The 17,208-nt window shown below is 44.2% G+C and overlaps 1 protein-coding gene across 1 annotated transcript in view; it reads left to right on the top strand.

Annotated features, from left to right (window-relative positions):
- The window catches only part of LOC121444390 (protein Shroom4-like), a 204,845-nt gene that overhangs the window by 148,496 nt on the left and 39,141 nt on the right, over nt 1–17,208 (top strand). The window contains 2 exon segments of the mRNA XM_041646205.1: nt 11,435–11,569; nt 13,994–16,481. Of these exon segments, the coding sequence (XP_041502139.1) occupies nt 11,435–11,569; nt 13,994–16,481 (2,623 nt within the window).

Genomic DNA, 17,208 nt, shown 5'->3' with positions numbered 1-17,208 from the left:
TTGGTGGGCTCTTGTGTATGGAAGGTGCTTATTGACTACAATGCCATACACAGGGTTAGCTGCTGAATGGCTTGGCACCTGCTACTTGATGCATACTTCATGTATCCATTCTTCAACCCTTGATAGTGACCTCAATTTAATTCCCCAGTGTTCTGTTGCTATGCGGCCCCAAAAACTTTCTTCTTATTCTTCCAGCCATGATCTGATCTTACAGCCACTACCACTTCTCAGCACTAGTACCATGAGTAACAACTTGTCAGATGATAGAACTCAATAGTAGGGTCAGGGATCTGCATGTCTGAGGCCCTAGGTTTCATTTCCAATTACCTAACCCCCCAAATAAAATGAACTTGTCACATACAATCTTTTTTAATTAGAGAAGTGAAGTTATTTAATACCAAGCAGTGGGAAAGTATTTGGAAAGACATTTTGCTAGGCTGATACTCTGAGGACAAAATCCAGATGTCTGAAATAGTTTAATAGTTATATGTTCAACTGGAGACCCTTAGTAGGAATTTGTGGGGCAACTGTATAGTTGCCTGGGTAAGTTATGGATTCCTGTAGAACCCAGTCATTTTCCTTAGGAATTTCTTGTTATTCATAAAGTTATGTATATGTCATCTAGAAGATTGGAGAATAATTTAAAAGTGAAAGATAAAATGGTACTTTATTTACTTTTTAAATTTAATTATTTTACATCCTGACCACAACCTCTCCTCCCTCCTCTCTTTCTACTCTTTTCTGCAACTTCTCCCCCACTCTCCACCCCCCAAATCCATCCCTCTCCATATTCACTCTGAAAAGGGCATCAGCAAAGCCATGGTGTATCAAGCTGCCCTAAGGCCAAAAACCTCCCCCTGTATTCAGGCTTGGCAAGGCAATCCAGCATGAAGAATAGGTTCCCCCCAAAATAGTCAAAGCACTAGGGATAGCCCCTTGTCTCATTGTTAGTCATCCCACAAGTAGACCAAGCTGCAAAACTGTCACATATATGCAGAAGACCTAGGTCCTTCCCATGTAGGTTCCCTTGTTGTTGCTTCAGACTCTCAGAGTTCCTAGGAGTCAAGCTATCTGTTTCTGAGTGTTTTTTGTGATGTCCCTGATGCCCCTGGCTCCTCAGCAGGGCTCCCAGAGCTCAGCTCAATGTTTGACCATGGGTCTCTGAACCTGCCTCCATCAGTCACTAGATGAAGGCTCTCTGCTGACAACCACAGGAGTTACCAATCTGATCACAGGTGATGATCAGTTCAGGGTATATACCCACAATTGCTAGGAGTCTTAGCTGGGGTCATCCTGGTAGACTTGGAGGAGTTTGTCTTGTATCAGGTTCCTACCCAACCCCATAAAGCCCTGCTTTCCAGTCATCTTTCTCAGCATTCCCTGCTCCACACACCCCTTGAGTCTGATCCCTCAAGTTCCCATGCTCAGTCATCCCCAATCCACTCAAGAGATCTCCTATATTTCCCCTTCCCAGGGAGGTCCGTGTATCCCCCTTTGGGCCCTTCTTGTTACCTAGCCTCTCTGGATCTGTAGATTATAGGATGGCTATCCTTTAACTTTACAGCTAATGTCCACTTATGAGTGAGGACAGACCATGTTTGCCTTTCTGTGTCTAGGTTACCTCACTCAGGATGATTTTTACTGGTTCCATCCATTTGTCTGAAAATTTCATAATGTCTTTGTTTTTATCAGCTGAGTAATACTCCATTATGTAAATGTAGTACGTTTTCTTTAACCATCCTTCAGTTGAGGGGCATCTAGTTTGTTTCCAGGTTCTGGCTATTACAAATAAAGCTGTTATGAACATAGTTGAAGAAGTGTTCTTGTATTATTGAATATCCCTTGGGTATATGCCCAAGACTGGTATAGCTGAATTTTGAGATAGCTCGATTCTCAATTTTCTGAGAAACTGCTGTGTTGATTTCCAAAGTGGCTGTACAAGTTTACACTCCCACCAGCAATGGAGGCGTGTTCTTGCTCCACATCCTCTCCAACATAAGCTATCATTTGTGTTTTTATCTTAGTTATTCTGACAGGTGTAAGATGGTATCTCCGAGTCACTTTGATTTGTATTTCCCTGATGGCTAAAGATGATGAATATTTCTTTAAGTGCTTCTCTGCCATTTGAGTTTTTTTTTTGCTGAGAATTCTCTGTTTAGAGTTGTGCCCCATATTTTTAATTGGATTGTTTAATATTTTGATGTCTAGTTTCTTAAGTTCTTTGTGTATTTTGGAGATCAGACCTCTGTCAGATGTAGGGCTGGTGAAGATATTTTTCCATTCTGTAGTCTGTCACTTTGTCCTCTTGACAGTGTCCTTTGCTTTACAGAAGCTTTTCAGTTTCATGAGGTCCCATTTATTAATTGTCAATCTTAGTGTCTGTGGTACTGGTGTTCTATTCAGGAAATTGACTCCTGTGCCAGTGCATTCAAGGCTATTCCCCACTCTTCTATTAGGTTCAGTCTTTGATCCACTTGGACTTGAGTTTTGTTCAGAGTGATAGGTATGGATCTATTTACATTCTTCTACATGCTGACATCCAGTTTTGCCAGCACCATTTGTTGAAGATGCTTTCTTTTTTCCACTGTACAATTTTGGGTATTTTGTCAAAAATCAAGTGTCCATAAGTGTGTGGATTATGTCTGATCACAGTGGAATAAGCCTAGTTATAAAACAGCAATAGAAATCACGAAATACACATTGTCATGGATATCGGAGAACACCCTACTGAATAATGAATGGATAATTGAAGAAATAACAAAGAAAATTAAAATTTACTAGAATTTAATGAAAATGTAAATACAACACTCCTAGATTTCAGGATACAATGAAGACAGTCCTAAGCAGAAAGTTTGTAGGGGAACCTGCAGTTAGGGTGTGTTGTGTATGAGAAGAACTTTAAAAAAAAATCTGAGGGAACCCAAACAAAAACTTCATGACAATAGCTAAACAATCTTGTCCAGACATGTCAGGGCAGTCACACACTAGAGTTCACAGGAGCACAAGACCTGTGCAAGATCAAAGCAAACACAATTACAGCGGGAATGCACAAGGAAGTCACAGGTTTCCAGCTCTAGCTGAAGAGCTATTTGCAAATGATGGTTGCTGAGAGAGAATACATTTTCTTCCGGGACGTAGCCCCTGAGATGCTACCCCATGCTCCAATAGGTGCTCCTACCTTCATGCACATATGGGCAGCACCAAGTGGACTCAGTGGGTATTAGAAAAAGAAAGCACATGAAATTGAGAGGGAATAATGGTGGGTTGAAGGGACAGGAATTGAAGGGGAGGTAATGGGGGGGGTGTAGATGATCACAGCATATTATATACATGTAGGATATTGTGAAGCAATAAAAAGAAATTTAAAAAATTAAGTTACACACACTCACACTCACTCTTATTTTCCCCATTTGATTGAGTCTTTGATAAAGAAGGGTATCTGGATCACTAGGCTTCAGTGTCCCCTAGCCAGCTGTCTAGTAGGGAAAGGCATTCAGAGTTCTGTGTCCCTCCATTATGACCAAGCCTTTCCCTTCTCTGCCAGATAAACAAGCCATGCATGTATATTGTTCTGCACTGCCCTGGCCCCCCTCCCCCGATCGGTAGGCTTCTCTTCCTGCCTAGTGGGCCAGGATATGCTTGGGCTTCTTTGTGTGCAGAAGGTGGAATCTACTATTTGTGGGGTGGCTAAAAGAGCCCCAGAAAGTAAACAGAGCTAATCAAGGACACTCTTTTGTGCTTCTCCTTATCCAAACACTTTCAAAAGAGGAAAGAGTCCATATTGCATTACAGCCCAGACCACAGTCCCAAATAATAAGGGTCACATTTTCCTCTTGCCCTGGGTGGGAAAGAGCCATGGTTCACTTTTTGATTGTCATCTCCCATCCACTGTCTTGAAAGGGGTTTACTGAACCAAGAACAAAGACAGGAGGTGCTGTAAAAATATATTGACACCACAGCCGACTAGGGTAGCTGGAGATTAGCTCCTTCCAGAATTATTCTGTTTCCCTCCCCCCTCACAAGAGTCTTTAAAGGACTCTTCTGGAAGTCAGCTTCTGAATGATCTGCCACTTCTCGCTGCATGTATATACTATCCTCCCACCCCAGACTAAGTGCTTGTCTTCTTGGGTCTTCAAAAAGAAGTGCCTTGCTCCAAGCACAGGAGAGTCTATCGTATTATCTGCTATGCTGCAACCATCATCACTCCCCCGTATTTTCTAACCTCTAGAAAATTCCAAACTGGCCAACTATTACTTGAGTTCTTATCTTACTTTTCCTTGTCCGAGGATTTCTCTGCCTATGTGCCCACCTGCTAATCACCTCATCTGGGGACTATCCGACCTTCCTGGCCTCACTGCTTCCCTGCCTTAACCAAGGCCAAGAATATCCTTTGAGCTCTACTCATTTTTGGCTCAGTTTCAGCTGTCCTGCCATGGCCTCTGACTGTTATCAAAATAGGTGGTCTTTATTTTGCTCAGACCTGGGGCTCAAGAAACCTAATCAGATAAACACTTGCATGGACCAAACTTGCTGAATGAAAAGAGGAAGATATTTGGCAACCAGAGGCAACAAAAGACTAGATACCCAAACCTGAGTATTAAAGTGAGAATAGGCTTTTTTCCTTGTAATGTTTTTGTTTTTGTAACAGGCATTGTTTGCCAGTATGTTGGTACTGATGTGGTTATCACGGGAGCAGGCTCGTCCTAACGCTCTGTAGAAATCATTGCTTTGTCCCTGTTCTAAATCCACCAAGTCAGAGTCTGCTGCCCCATGACCCACATGCCCAGTGAAGTTTGACAAGTGCTGCTTGAGAGCACGAAGTCTGGCTTTGAGCCTTCTTTTAGCTGAACCTTTCTCATCTATCCCTGTTTGGATTGAAGAAACCAATTTTCTTACTAATAGCACGGTGTTCATTGTACACTTTGGTTAAGCTTAGTATGAATAACAATATATATATATATATATATATATATATATATATATATATAGTTTATCAAGTGCCTGTTATATGCCTGTTATATGCCAACTGTGCTCCATACATGAGAAATTTAAAATTCTATGACAGTCAGTAGGCCAAGAAAGTTCATTTAAGGGAAGTCAAGATTTCAAGTCAGCTCCGTATTCCCTATAAACTTAGCCCTGCAATAGTACTTGTATAAATTGATAAACTTATGTGAGGTACAGAGGAATGCAGGAGGATGGGGCTAACTTCCCCTGAGAGGAAAGCCCTAGCATACTTTCTGTCTTGAGGGAGCTTGCAAAAGCCCTCATGGGAACCATAAATTACCAAAATTGGAGCCAGAGGCCAAGGGAAATTGGAGTAGGGATCAAGTTAATTATGACGGGAAAGCCCTTGCTTGACATCCCTAAGAAAACTTAAGTTCTGATACCTGGGCCTGGGCTTGGGGGTATAACAAATTTGTAATAGAATGTTCTGGGTTCTGGACAGCACAGAGTCAGTAAGGGTATTACTGTGCACCTCAGACTTGGATGTACCACCCCCACAATACTTTATGTCATAGGTGCAAGGACCACTCCTGACAACTGAGTTCCTGGTTTATTTTTCAGAGAAGAAATCGAAGCCCATAGAAGGTACGATTGCCAGAGTTCAGCGTGAACTGATAGCACGCGCCATTATTCTAACATTGCTCATCAGCTCTTTCTCTGGAATTGGAGTGTTTAGTGTGAGATTAAGTTTTCTTTGGCAAGAAACAGATGCTCACTTGCTTCTTGAAAGTAAAAGACTGGAATATTTGTAAACTCTTGTATCGCAGAAGGACCCTTACCTTGAAAAATGTTTAAGTCAGTTGTCCCTAGCTTTATAAAAATGAGTACTTTATAAAAATAGTATCATTTCTCTGGACCTGGAGGCTGCTAAGCCAGGCTGGTTCTTCTTTCTTGGGGCCCTGAGGACCTGCGGAGATGGCTGGGTGGGGTCAACTCAGTCCAGGAAGTGCAGGAATTCTTTTAAGTGTATGCGTCTGGGGTGTTTTTCTCTCTCACTTACGTGTATTTTTAAAAATTCTTTTTAGACACCCGCTTCATCTTTCCCAAACATCATTTCCTTGCTCCTTTCCTGAGTTCTAGCAGTGGCTAGGGGCCCAGCATCCTTATTGGTCTCTGAGCTGGGGATGGGATGGGCCAGGGCACAGAAGAGGTAGGAGGCAGGAATGGGGTAGGGGTAGGGGGGAAGGGAGAGTTGCTGCTGGAACTGCCTCTCCTCCTTTGCCTTGCCACTAGGGCGCTGGCTGGTTCCTGGAGCAAGGTCTTTACTCTTATCCAGCCCTTGACACTGGCTGACGTTCCCTAAGGCTGTGGCCACAGAAAAACCCAAGCAGGCTGATAGCTGTCGCTTGCTGTCCACTTGAACTCCTTGGATGGCATTTAGGATCTTGGGCTGCCTGCCTCACGCCCAGAAGGGTCTTAAGTAGAGGGCTGATGGTCCCCAGCTAAGAGAAGACACTGGAGTGGTTGAGACTGAAGTAGCTGCATACTCCAATCTGTCATAAGCCACCTCTTCTCCCTGAGCAACTTCCATGGTAGGTACAACCACAGTTTCCAACTTTTGCCTTCTCCCACTGTCTTCCTTTGGTGTCTTGGTTTTCTTCCTAAGACAGGCATTCGAGGATACGAAGTTATAGAATATGTGCAGTCCTAGTGCCTACCCCAGCTTTAGGAAAAGGGATGAGGGTTCTAGTCGTCCCTATATTGAGGTCAGGCTGTCTAATTGATGCCTGGGCTTCTCTTACACTACTTGTCGCTCATCCTCCCCCTTCTCCACTGGAGGAAATAGTTTTAAGTCTAGAACCACCGGGACCTCCTTGTTTTTTACGCTTCTTGAGGTATGTTTATGTCAAGCCTTAGATATATAAACTTTATGAGGCCGAGCCCTTTGAGCATGTTTTTTCTTCAAATTTATTATTTGTGTGTGAGCGTTTGTGTACCAGAAGACAGCTCTGTGTCTTTGGCTCTTCCTGTGTACCTTTATGTGGGTTCTGGCTTGTGCGACAAATGCTTTACCTGATGAACCACCCTGCTAGTCCCAGGTCTGAGTTTTGATCCTAATTCTAAGCATAGATCTTGTTGCTAGCTATGTGTTTCTGAAAAATAATGTAAGTTTTCTGCATTTCTCTTTCTTTATTGATAAAGCGGGGGTAATAATAAATAGGTCTTAGCACGACATGGAAGTGAGGATTAAATCAGCTAATACCTATGAGGTACTTAGTACCTGACATAGCTTCACTGTTCAGTAGAGGACCCTGTTTTATTTTTTTCATACATTTATAGAATGTCCATATTAAGCACTATACCAATCGATTTCACACATGGGATTGCATCGTTTATATGGTTTATATCAGAGAAATAGTCATCATCCTACTTTCCATATAAAGACTATAAACTATACAACCCAAGCTCTGGTGGTATAGACTACTTGCCTAGCATACATGATCCTAGGTTCCAGCCCAGCCCCCTTGCCCAAGTTAAAAAAAAGTCAACACCTCAGAAAATCCTTGGGCAAGGCTGCACAACTAAGGTTTGAACACAAGCGATGCCGAGTCTAGGACAGTTCACAAATGATAACAGACCAGGTACTGGGCTTGCGGGCTGTTTCTTCCTTTTCTTAAACGAGGGTTAAGTGGGAACTTGATCTGGCTCTCTGCTGAGATTTCCTTCCTCCCAGTCTTTCTTTTTTTTCTAGTGTCTCCAGAGCCCTCCCTCCCTTCCTCTGTCTCCTCTGGGATTATTTTCTACTGGAGAAACCCTAGAGACTGCTGGGCCTGTTTCAGCTACTGTTTTAAGTGTAGCAGGGGAGTAGTGCAGCGGAACCTTGACAGAAGTTTCTCGAGCACACTTAGTTGGATGCGCCCTGAGCCATTTAAAAGGACAACTTTGAGCTAATAGCCAATATTGTACTCAGTGGGATTTACTGAACACTTGGTAAAGCACTAGATTCTTTTTTTTTAATTTATTTATTGATTAAAGATTTCTGTCTCTTCCCCGCCACCGCCTCCTATTTCCCTCCCCTTCCCCCAATTAAGTCCCCTCCCCTCCTCAGCCTCAAGAGCAATCAGGGTTCCCTGCCTTGTGGGAAGTCCAAAGAACCCCCACCTCCATCCAGGTCTAGTAAGTTGAGCATCCAAACTGCCTAGGCAGATTCTTTACAATATTTTTTGAGAGGCTTCTTCTAATACCCACAATAACATAGGCAGGTGAGGATGCTGCTTCTAACTCCTATAATAACCTAGCCAGTTACTCTTCCATTTCTCAAGAAATCAGGAGCATAGAAAATGCTAGACTTTTGCTTTGCATAACTTACTAATTTAATATAATTAGTAGGACAAAGCTAATACACACAAAATGTTGATAAGCAATACAAAATAGCATGTTATGATGGGCTAAATTATGAGGACTACATTCCTTGGGATAGACTCCCCGGAGGAGATGACACCGGCAGTACATACTTATTTCCTTTAATTTGTATACTGTTTAGTGGCTCATGTCCACAAAGATGTGCAAGTTAATGACCATTGGGAATATCCCCCTTTTACTGCTATGGAAATAATAATTCTGAGAAGCTGTCACTTGTTGACAGCAACAGAAATTAGTAAGTGATAGAGTTGGGATTGTAATCAAAACAGTCCAATTACTGGGATAAATTCTACTAAAAAATGAATGACAATAAAGGAGAGTTGGGAAAAACCAGAGCTAGCTACAAAGTGTGATCAGAGCAAGAAGATGAAGCTCTAGTATAATACAGCTTATGGAGGCTTTGAAATCTGATCCAGTTTGTATTTAAAGCAGGACAGGGTAAAGCATTGGAATTCAGTGGTAGAGAATGCCCCTCCAATTGGGTTGTTGTTTAACCTGGTAGGATCTAAAAGCCACGGGTGGAAATATACTCTTTGGCAGGTGGACATAATACTTTGGACACAGTATTGAGGGCATAACTAGAATTGAAAGTAGTAGCAGTGGATTCTGGAAGGAGAATTGTAGTTCTATAAAGGTACCAAAATTGAGAGAGGAAGGAAAGAGAGAGAGAAGGGGGAAAGCAGGGTACATAGATGGAACAGGTAGACAAGCCAAAGATACTTTATAAGAGAAGACTTAACAGAGCAAATAGTGGATTAAGCAGTTGGGAAAATCAATGCTTACTAGTTCATGTTTTTGACTCAGAAGAAACTTAGAAATCCTGGATATGGAAGAAAGACCCAAAATAGCATAGGTTCCCTATTTTATAACTACAGTCTCAGTGTTTAGAAGCACCAGCCATAATAATAGATGTATACAGACCTAATAGTAAGCATTCCTCCAACTGGGAGATGCTTGACCACATGACTCTTTGACCACATGACTGCTGGATGCGAGTAACAGCAGCGTTCTCCCAACACCACAGCTTTGGGTATGATATTCCAACCAAGCATAGAGCAAGTGCCTTCTGGGACCTTCAGTCTTCTTGCTGTGTATTCAATGTTCCATCATAGGACAATGTGATTATGAGGATGGGACCTCAACACAAATTTTAGCCACTGCTGCTGATCTATGGTCCTGATGTTTGATAGGTAACTTTCTCTGCCCTTCTTCCCATATATTTCCTTGTTTGTGTCTTTTGCCTCCAGCAAAGCCTGCTCCTCAGGACTACCTTTTTAGACTTTGACTTTGTGCTGTCTGAGTCTTCAGTATTTTTTCATTTCCAGAGAGGCTGCAGGGCTCCTTCTTGACTCTGCCTGCTCATGGGAGTTAGAGAATTTATTTATCCCACTGGATAGCAAGCTTTCTGCTTGCTTATCTGCACCACCAGTGCCCAATAAGGGGCCCATGAATGAATTATTAAATAATATATCATCTAGATATCTTTCTACTATCTACTCAGTGGATTTTGTCCCTCAGCGACATTCATCTTCCTGGCACCCACTGTATATTCCCATAAATTTTCTCAGTGTCTTTCCTTCTGACATTTGTTTATCCCTCTGTCATCTCTCCTTGTCTCTTGTGTTACCTGGCCCTCCTGTGCCCTCTCCCTTTCTCTACTTCTTCTCCTGCTCTCTCATCTGTATGTCTTCTCCTGCTTCTATTCTCCCTCCCGTCAGCCATCTCTTTCTTCCCTAGTTCTACCATGTCCTGGCTTAGCTTTCCCATTCGTAAGAGTGGCATCTAATCATATGAAGTGTGACAGTTGACATGGATGGGCCTTATATAAGCAAGTCACTGTAAGAGTTGCAGTTGTAGGCTTTAGCCCCAGACAGAACCTCTGGTTATATTTGAGGGCATTGGCCGCAGACCTGTTTCCAGTTATTTGCCCCCATCATGCTAAATAGCCAATCTCTTCTGTCACCCTAGCCTGTTCACCACTTTGTCCTTTTTCTTCTCACAAGAGTTTGGACTCTTTGTCATGACTTTGTCTGCAAGTTCAAGTATCTCCTTTATGTGTGTCTGTGTCCATCTTAAACTTCAGTCTCTAGGGCAATTTCATGGTACTTCGTTTCAGTTAGTTCTGTCTCATTCATGAGTCAGCAAGCTCTCAAAAGTATAGACTGTGTTTGACTCATGGTAATATCCCCAGAAATATATGTATTTTAGAAGACACATAGTAAACATACAATAAATACTTAACAGAATTAATGAAGAACATTTGAACAATTCACACTCCACCGCTGACTTGTTAAAGAATCTCAACCACTCACGTCCTTTTGCAGAGAAAAATGGGAAGATTGATCATATTGATATTTTCCCTTAAAGACAAGTGCAGGTAGGCTTGCTATTCATTCGTCAGCAGCTTTTGTGCAATCCATAAATATTACTGAGCATCTACTGTGTGTTTAGAATTAGTATACATCCTTGGGTATGCTTTTGTTTGCTTTGGTTTGTTTCAAGACATGGTTTCTCTATGTAGTCCTGGCCGACCGGGAACTCCCTCTGTAGACCAGGCTAGTCCTCAAATTCACAGAGATCCACCCGCCTCTGCCTCCTGAGTCCTGGGGTTAAAGGCATGCACCACCATTGCCCAGCGATACCTGGATATGTTTTTTTTTTAAATATTTTTATGCTTTTTTTAACTTTATTTTATGTGCATTGGTGTGAAGGTGTCTGATCCCCTGCAACTGGATCTTCAGACAGTTGTGAGCTGCCATGTGGGTACTGGGAATTGAACCCAGGTCCTCTGGAAGAGCAGTCAGTGCTCTTAACCACTGAGCCATATCTCCAGCCCCCTGGATATGTTTATGAACAAAACATTTCCACTGAACCTGGCATTTTATGTCTCCAGTAATCATCCCTTGGATGAAGGAAATTTGAGTAATGAAGCTAAGGGGAACACTTAGATGTCTACGTTAACTCCTTGGAAGATAATCTAGCTCATTGAATGGAAAGGGGGTAGGGACGGAAGTCGCTTGGGAAGTGATTTCAGCACTGACTTCCTGGCTCTTTCTTGTTGTAGGAGAAACATCCCCGTCAGTAGGCCGCACTCATGGCATGTGGCCAAGCTATTGGAGGGGTGCCCTGAAGCGGCTACCACCATGCATTTCCCTTCTGAAGCCTTCAGCTTGTCTTGGCATTCTGGTTGCAACACAAGGTGAGTCTGCAGGATGGCCAGCTTCAAGGTGGGCTAGAGGATGAACAGCCTGGTCACTTGCGTCCTCTCATCTTGTCCCTGCTTGATGTTTTAGAGCTGAATGGGTATAGCAGAAAATAGCACGGCCATTTAGAGTCCCTGGGCTCTTATCTAATTGTATGACTACCAGGCTAGCACCATGACTTTGAGTCTGCATTTTTCCTTCTTGGTAGTGTTTCCTTGAAGTACCTCATCTGAACCACAAAAATAACCACCCTGCCCTGATTCTCATTCTGCCTCACTATTGATTCTTCTTCAGATTCTTTTCTTGATTCCTGTTGGAGGCAGTCTTCTCTATCCATAGTCCCTCACTAGGAACTTCCTCTAGTGTTTGTTGGTTCTCTCACAGAGCAGAAATCTCCAAAGCAGCGACCTCCCCAAGTCCAGCTCCGTGATAGGAGCTTGGTGTTGTCCATTTTTAACGAAACAACTGCTCAAGGGACAAATCACTTGTTTGTACCCCAGTTGCAAAGCCAGCCAAAGTATAGTGCTCAGTTGTATTTTCCCTTCAATAATCATGTCTCCCCTCCAAGAGTGAATTTTTTGTTCGGGGGGGGGGGGGGGGCTCAAGGAAGCTAAGGCGTGATTTTTCCCTAGATTGCTCATTTTATTTGGTTTTAGAATCCAGGGACTCATGGCAGAGGCAGTTTTGTTCTAGAAGAATGCACAGAGATATATTCTAGATCTGGCTCCCATCTGAGTGTGTGTGTACATGATGTGTACGTGTGTATGTGTGTGTGTTCCCGTAGAAAGTGAGGTGAATAGCAGGTTCCCTTGACAACAAGAAATGAATGTATTGCTAGCTCAGAACCAACTGAGCAAAGTGGTTAAAGCCATGCATTGAACAAGACAAGGGGAACCTGTTCAGGAGCTCTCATGGGCTGCTGTCACAGCTCAGCTGGGGCTTGGTTTCTGAGCCAGGGCCTTTCTGAGAGCAAACCTGCAATCTGCAAGCTTCTGGTCAAGGAGAGCTAATGGCATTTCTCGGCTCAGTCTGGCTATGTGTTTGGGAAATGGCACTTAACATTCAAAATGATATCTTTCCCTCGATCTTCCTGGCGGGCTTTGGCTGTTAGTAGATAAGGGAAGTATGGGCGAGCATAGCCCCTCATAGATCATGGCTAATAGTAGGGAGGACGTTGATAACAATGACAGCCGAGAGCAGCTCCTGCCTTAGTAGATGCCTGGGTTCTGACAAGGGCCCTTTGTTTCTTATCTGATTTCATCTGCACAGAGTTTATTATTTTTTCCTATTTAAAAGTGTTATCAGAGAGGAGGTAAGACTTTGGGTGGAGAGAGTCCTGGGTTCCAATTGCAGTTCAGCTTCTTCCGCAGATTGCTGAAATCATCAGTTTGCTTTACTTCATGGCTTAGAAAGTGAAGAAAGTCATCTCATTTGGGCTTCAGATGGAAGACTGTAAAAGGCCTCAGTAAATAATCAAAATTTCTATTATCAAGAAAAATCGTCGGTTCTGAGGCTGTAGCCCCATAGCAGAGCCCTTCCCTAGTATGTTCCAGGTTCTGAGTCCCACCTCCAGCCCTACAAATAAAGTGCTAGAAATCTCCAGACCAAAGGAACATTTCAACTCCATCCCTGACTGTGCCACTAGTTAGAGTTGGTAAAAAAAATAAAAATAAAAAGAAGCCGGGCAGTGGTGGCGCATGCACTCGGGAGGCAGAGGCAGGCGGATCTTTGTGAGTTCGAGACCAGCCTGGTCTACAATAGCTAGTTCCAGGACAGGCTCCAAAGCCACAGAGAAACCCTGTCTCAAAAAAAAACCAAAAAATAAAAAAAAATAAAATAAATAAAAATAAAAAAATAAAAAAATCTTCTCAAAGTCACTTCCCTCTCTGGAGCTTTGTTTCATTGACACGAGTGGCTTTCCAAAGTGCGGTGAGGCCCACTGGCCTGTTATAAGGAGCCCTCCATGTGAGTGTGGTGCCTTTGAGAATCACTGCTTTAGGAAATGCTCCGGCTGAAGTCAAATCAAGTCCCATAGGGCTCCTCTCTAATGCCGATGCTTTGAACTGTCTCTGCTGGCAGAGAACCACACGCTGACCCAACAGAGACTACTCAGAAGCAGCTTCAGACTTGCTGCTAGCAGTGACATTGTGCCCAATTCCCATGAGGTTTCCCCAGGCTTTGGGATATGTACTCATTCTTCCTCTCTGTGCAATTCCGTCTCTCATTCCGTCCTGTTTCTGTGCTGTCCCTCTGTCAGTCACCTCACTCCTTTCCTCTGTTTCTCCCTTTGCCTCATTTTCTTTTCATTTGTAACATGGGGTGCCTCTGACTTGACCTGCCCTTTTCCATGGTGGACGGGCCAAGGTGAGAAAAGGGTCTAATTTTTTGGCTAACTCATGCATATGCCTTGTGTCTTACAGTGACGTGTGTGTGCAGTGGTGCCCCCTCTCCCGGCACTGCAGCACTGAGAAAAGCAGCTCAATCGGCAGCATGGAGAGCCTAGAACAGCCAGGCCAAGCTACCTACGAGGGTCACCTCTTGCCTATCGACCAGAACATGTACCCCAGTCAGCGTGACTCGGCCTACAGTTCCTTCTCAGCTAGCTCAAATGCCTCTGACTGTGCCCTTTCCCTTAGGCCAGAGGAACCACCCGCCACAGACTGTGTCATGCCAGGCCCAGGGCCAACTAAAGCCACCGATGGCCGAGCTAATGCATGTGAGACCTCAGAAAGTAGCCACAGTACTAGTGGGGACCGTGGGACCTCCACTTCCCAAGAGTCATCCTGTCCAGAGAAGGGTCAACACTCAGGACCTGCCAAGATGGTACAAGGTCCACCAGAGCCTCCTGTGAGGCGGGACAGCCTTCGGGCCTCTAGAGCTCAGCTCCTCAATGGAGAGCAGCGCCGTGTGTCTGAACCTATGGACTCCTTGCAACAGAAGGAGAAACAAGGCTTAGAGACACTGCTGCCTCCAAGGAGCCCTAACCAATTCTGCTGCGTAAGTGGGCAAAACCAAGTGACAGGCGAGGGCCACCAGAACTGTGAGCTCAGCCAGCCTTCTGAATCCAGCCAGGAGGACTCTGAGCATCTACTGATAGAGGGCTCCTCCAAAGCGCTTGATTCCCCAAAAACCCATGACAAGGGTTCTAGCAGAGAGTTCAGCCTGCTCAAGGAGGCTTCAGCAGATTTGGCTAACCCTTTGTCCTTTGGTGCCATCTCACACCTCCGAGGAAGCACAGAGCATTGCCATAGTGCTCCGGAACAGCTGCTGGCGTCCCAGTTGCAGCGCATGCGCGTGGATTCCAGAGGTGGCAAGGGGATGGAGTTGCCAGCTGGGCAGGATGGGCACCAGTGGACGGTGTCCCCTTTGCACAACAACCCTAAGGGAAAGAAAAGTCTAGGTCTCCCTACAGGAGACCCTCAGGACCAGCCTATCAAAGAAAGGAAGGCCAGGCCCATAGATGATAAGGCGATGGGTCCCGTGTACCAGAGCCAAAGTGGTTCCCCACTTGGAGAGGTCAATGGACCCCTGCCAGAACGAACTTACTTAGACCCAAACCGAGCAAGCAGAGCAGGCAGTGACTTGGCTAGCCAGCAGCCCTCTGCCACTTGCTCCCCTATTCAACAAGCCAGAGACGTCTTTTCAACCTCTAAAGTGGCTGGTCATGCAGAAGCAACTGAAGAAGGTGACAGTGAACCCAAGGAAGGTGGCCGATTAGGTGGCAGAAAGAGTGGAGGTCCCCGGGGCCGCTCCATCCAAAACCGGCGGAAGAGCGAGAGGTTTGCTACCAATCTTCGTAATGAAATTCAGAGGAGGAAAGCCCAGCTCCAGAAAAGTAAGGGTCCATTGTCACAGTTGTGTGACACTAAGGAGCCAGTTCAAGAGACCCAAGAGCCTCCAGAAAGCCCCCCACTCCCTGCTTCTAACTCGGCTCTCCTGTCTTCATATAAAGAAGTCCCTAGCCCGGGAGACAAGCTCTTCAATAAAAGCATGATTCTCAGGGCTAGGTCTTCAGAATGCCTCAGCCAAGGCTCAGAGAGCTCCAAAGCTAGAGTAGGCTTAGAGGGAAGGCTAAGCCCTGGCCAGAGGTCCGGCCAGTCTTCTTTGAGCCTGAACACCTGGTGGAAGGCATCTGACTCACCCTCCTTAGACACTGACAAAGCAAATGCTCCCCCTGGAGTCTGTGGAGGTCAATGGAGATGGTCGCCAGAATATAACCCACAGGCTCATGTGCCACTATCCACAGAAGGTCCTTCCAGCCCAGATGACAGCAAGGAACTGAAGGCATCTACTGCTCAAGCTGGGGAAGAAGCCATTCTCTTGCCGTTTGCAGACAGAAGAAAGTTCTTTGAAGAGAGCAGTAAATCCTTGTCTACATCTCATTTGCCAGGCTTAACCACTCATAGCAACAAGCCTTTTACCCAGAGACCAAAGCCTATCGACCAAAACTTCCAGTCAGTGAGCTATAGGGAATTGAGATGCCATCCCCTGGACCAATCATATCATTCCACAGACCAACCATACTATGCCACAGACCAATCATATCATTCCATGTCACCACTTCAGTCAGAAACTCCCACTTACCCAGAATGCTTTGCTACCAAAGGCCTAGAAAATTCCCTGTGCTGTAAGCCACTGCACTGTGGGGATTTCGATTACCACAGGACCTGTTCCTATTCCTGCAGTGCTCAGGGAACTGTAATGCATGATCCTTGCATTTATTGTTCTGGAGAAATCTGCCCTGCATTGCTAAAGAGAAATTTGTTGCCAAATTGCCTCAACTGTAGATGTCACCACCACCAATGCATTCGATGTACAGCTTGCTATCATAATCCTCAGCATGGTGCCCTTGAGGACAGCAGCCTGGCATCTGGCAGTGCTTGGAAATCCAGGAAGTCAGCAATACAGGTGAGGACTTGGTTCGTGGGGGAGTGAGAGTCATTATTTTGAAATGTAATCACAATGCATTGCAATGATGAAGCCCCGTCTCTACACTCAATCACCAAGATTGCAGTATACTTGTGCAGCTTTAGAGGTTGGGGAAAGAAAGTTTTGCTCCTTAAAATGAACAAGACTGGAATTTGTTCTAACTTTAAAATTAATATCTGAGTGACCTTAAGTAAACCATGAACTAATTATAATGTGAAGTTATGTCATTTTTAAAGGGAAAAATATATTCACTTATAAAACAGCTAGTACTAATAAAAAATAAAAGGTAGGATCCACATAAAAGATAAAAAGTACTGTCTTCTTGCATCTGGCTTATTTTGCTTGATGTAATATTTTTCGTTGTACCCATTTTCTGTAAATGTCATGATTTATTCTTTTCTTTATGAATAAATAAAATTATAGTATGTATAGTATCCAGAGGACTCCAGGTCCTTCCACAGATACACTTGCATACCTGTTGTTATAATTACCATACTTACAACAGTTGAGGACTAGAACCAGCCTAGATGTCTGTCCGTCATCAGATGAATGGAGAGCATGGCTCTTCTGTTGGAAGCAAAGGTGGAGAACAGCGTTTTCCAGTGTGTATTTGCACGGAAGTTGAAGGGAACAGGGCACGAAAGCACAGTAAGAGCTTGATATAAATTAGATTTACATGAGTGTGTTAACAACCAACAAATGTACA

The sequence above is a fragment of the Microtus oregoni genome, unplaced genomic scaffold, assembly GCF_018167655.1.
Source record: "Microtus oregoni isolate MIOR12 unplaced genomic scaffold, Mior012 000121F_ref0000216, whole genome shotgun sequence".
In the NCBI taxonomy this organism is placed as follows: Eukaryota; Metazoa; Chordata; class Mammalia; order Rodentia; family Cricetidae; genus Microtus; species Microtus oregoni.
Note: the sequence above shows the minus strand (reverse complement) of the source record. Positions and strands in the feature narration are given on the sequence as shown.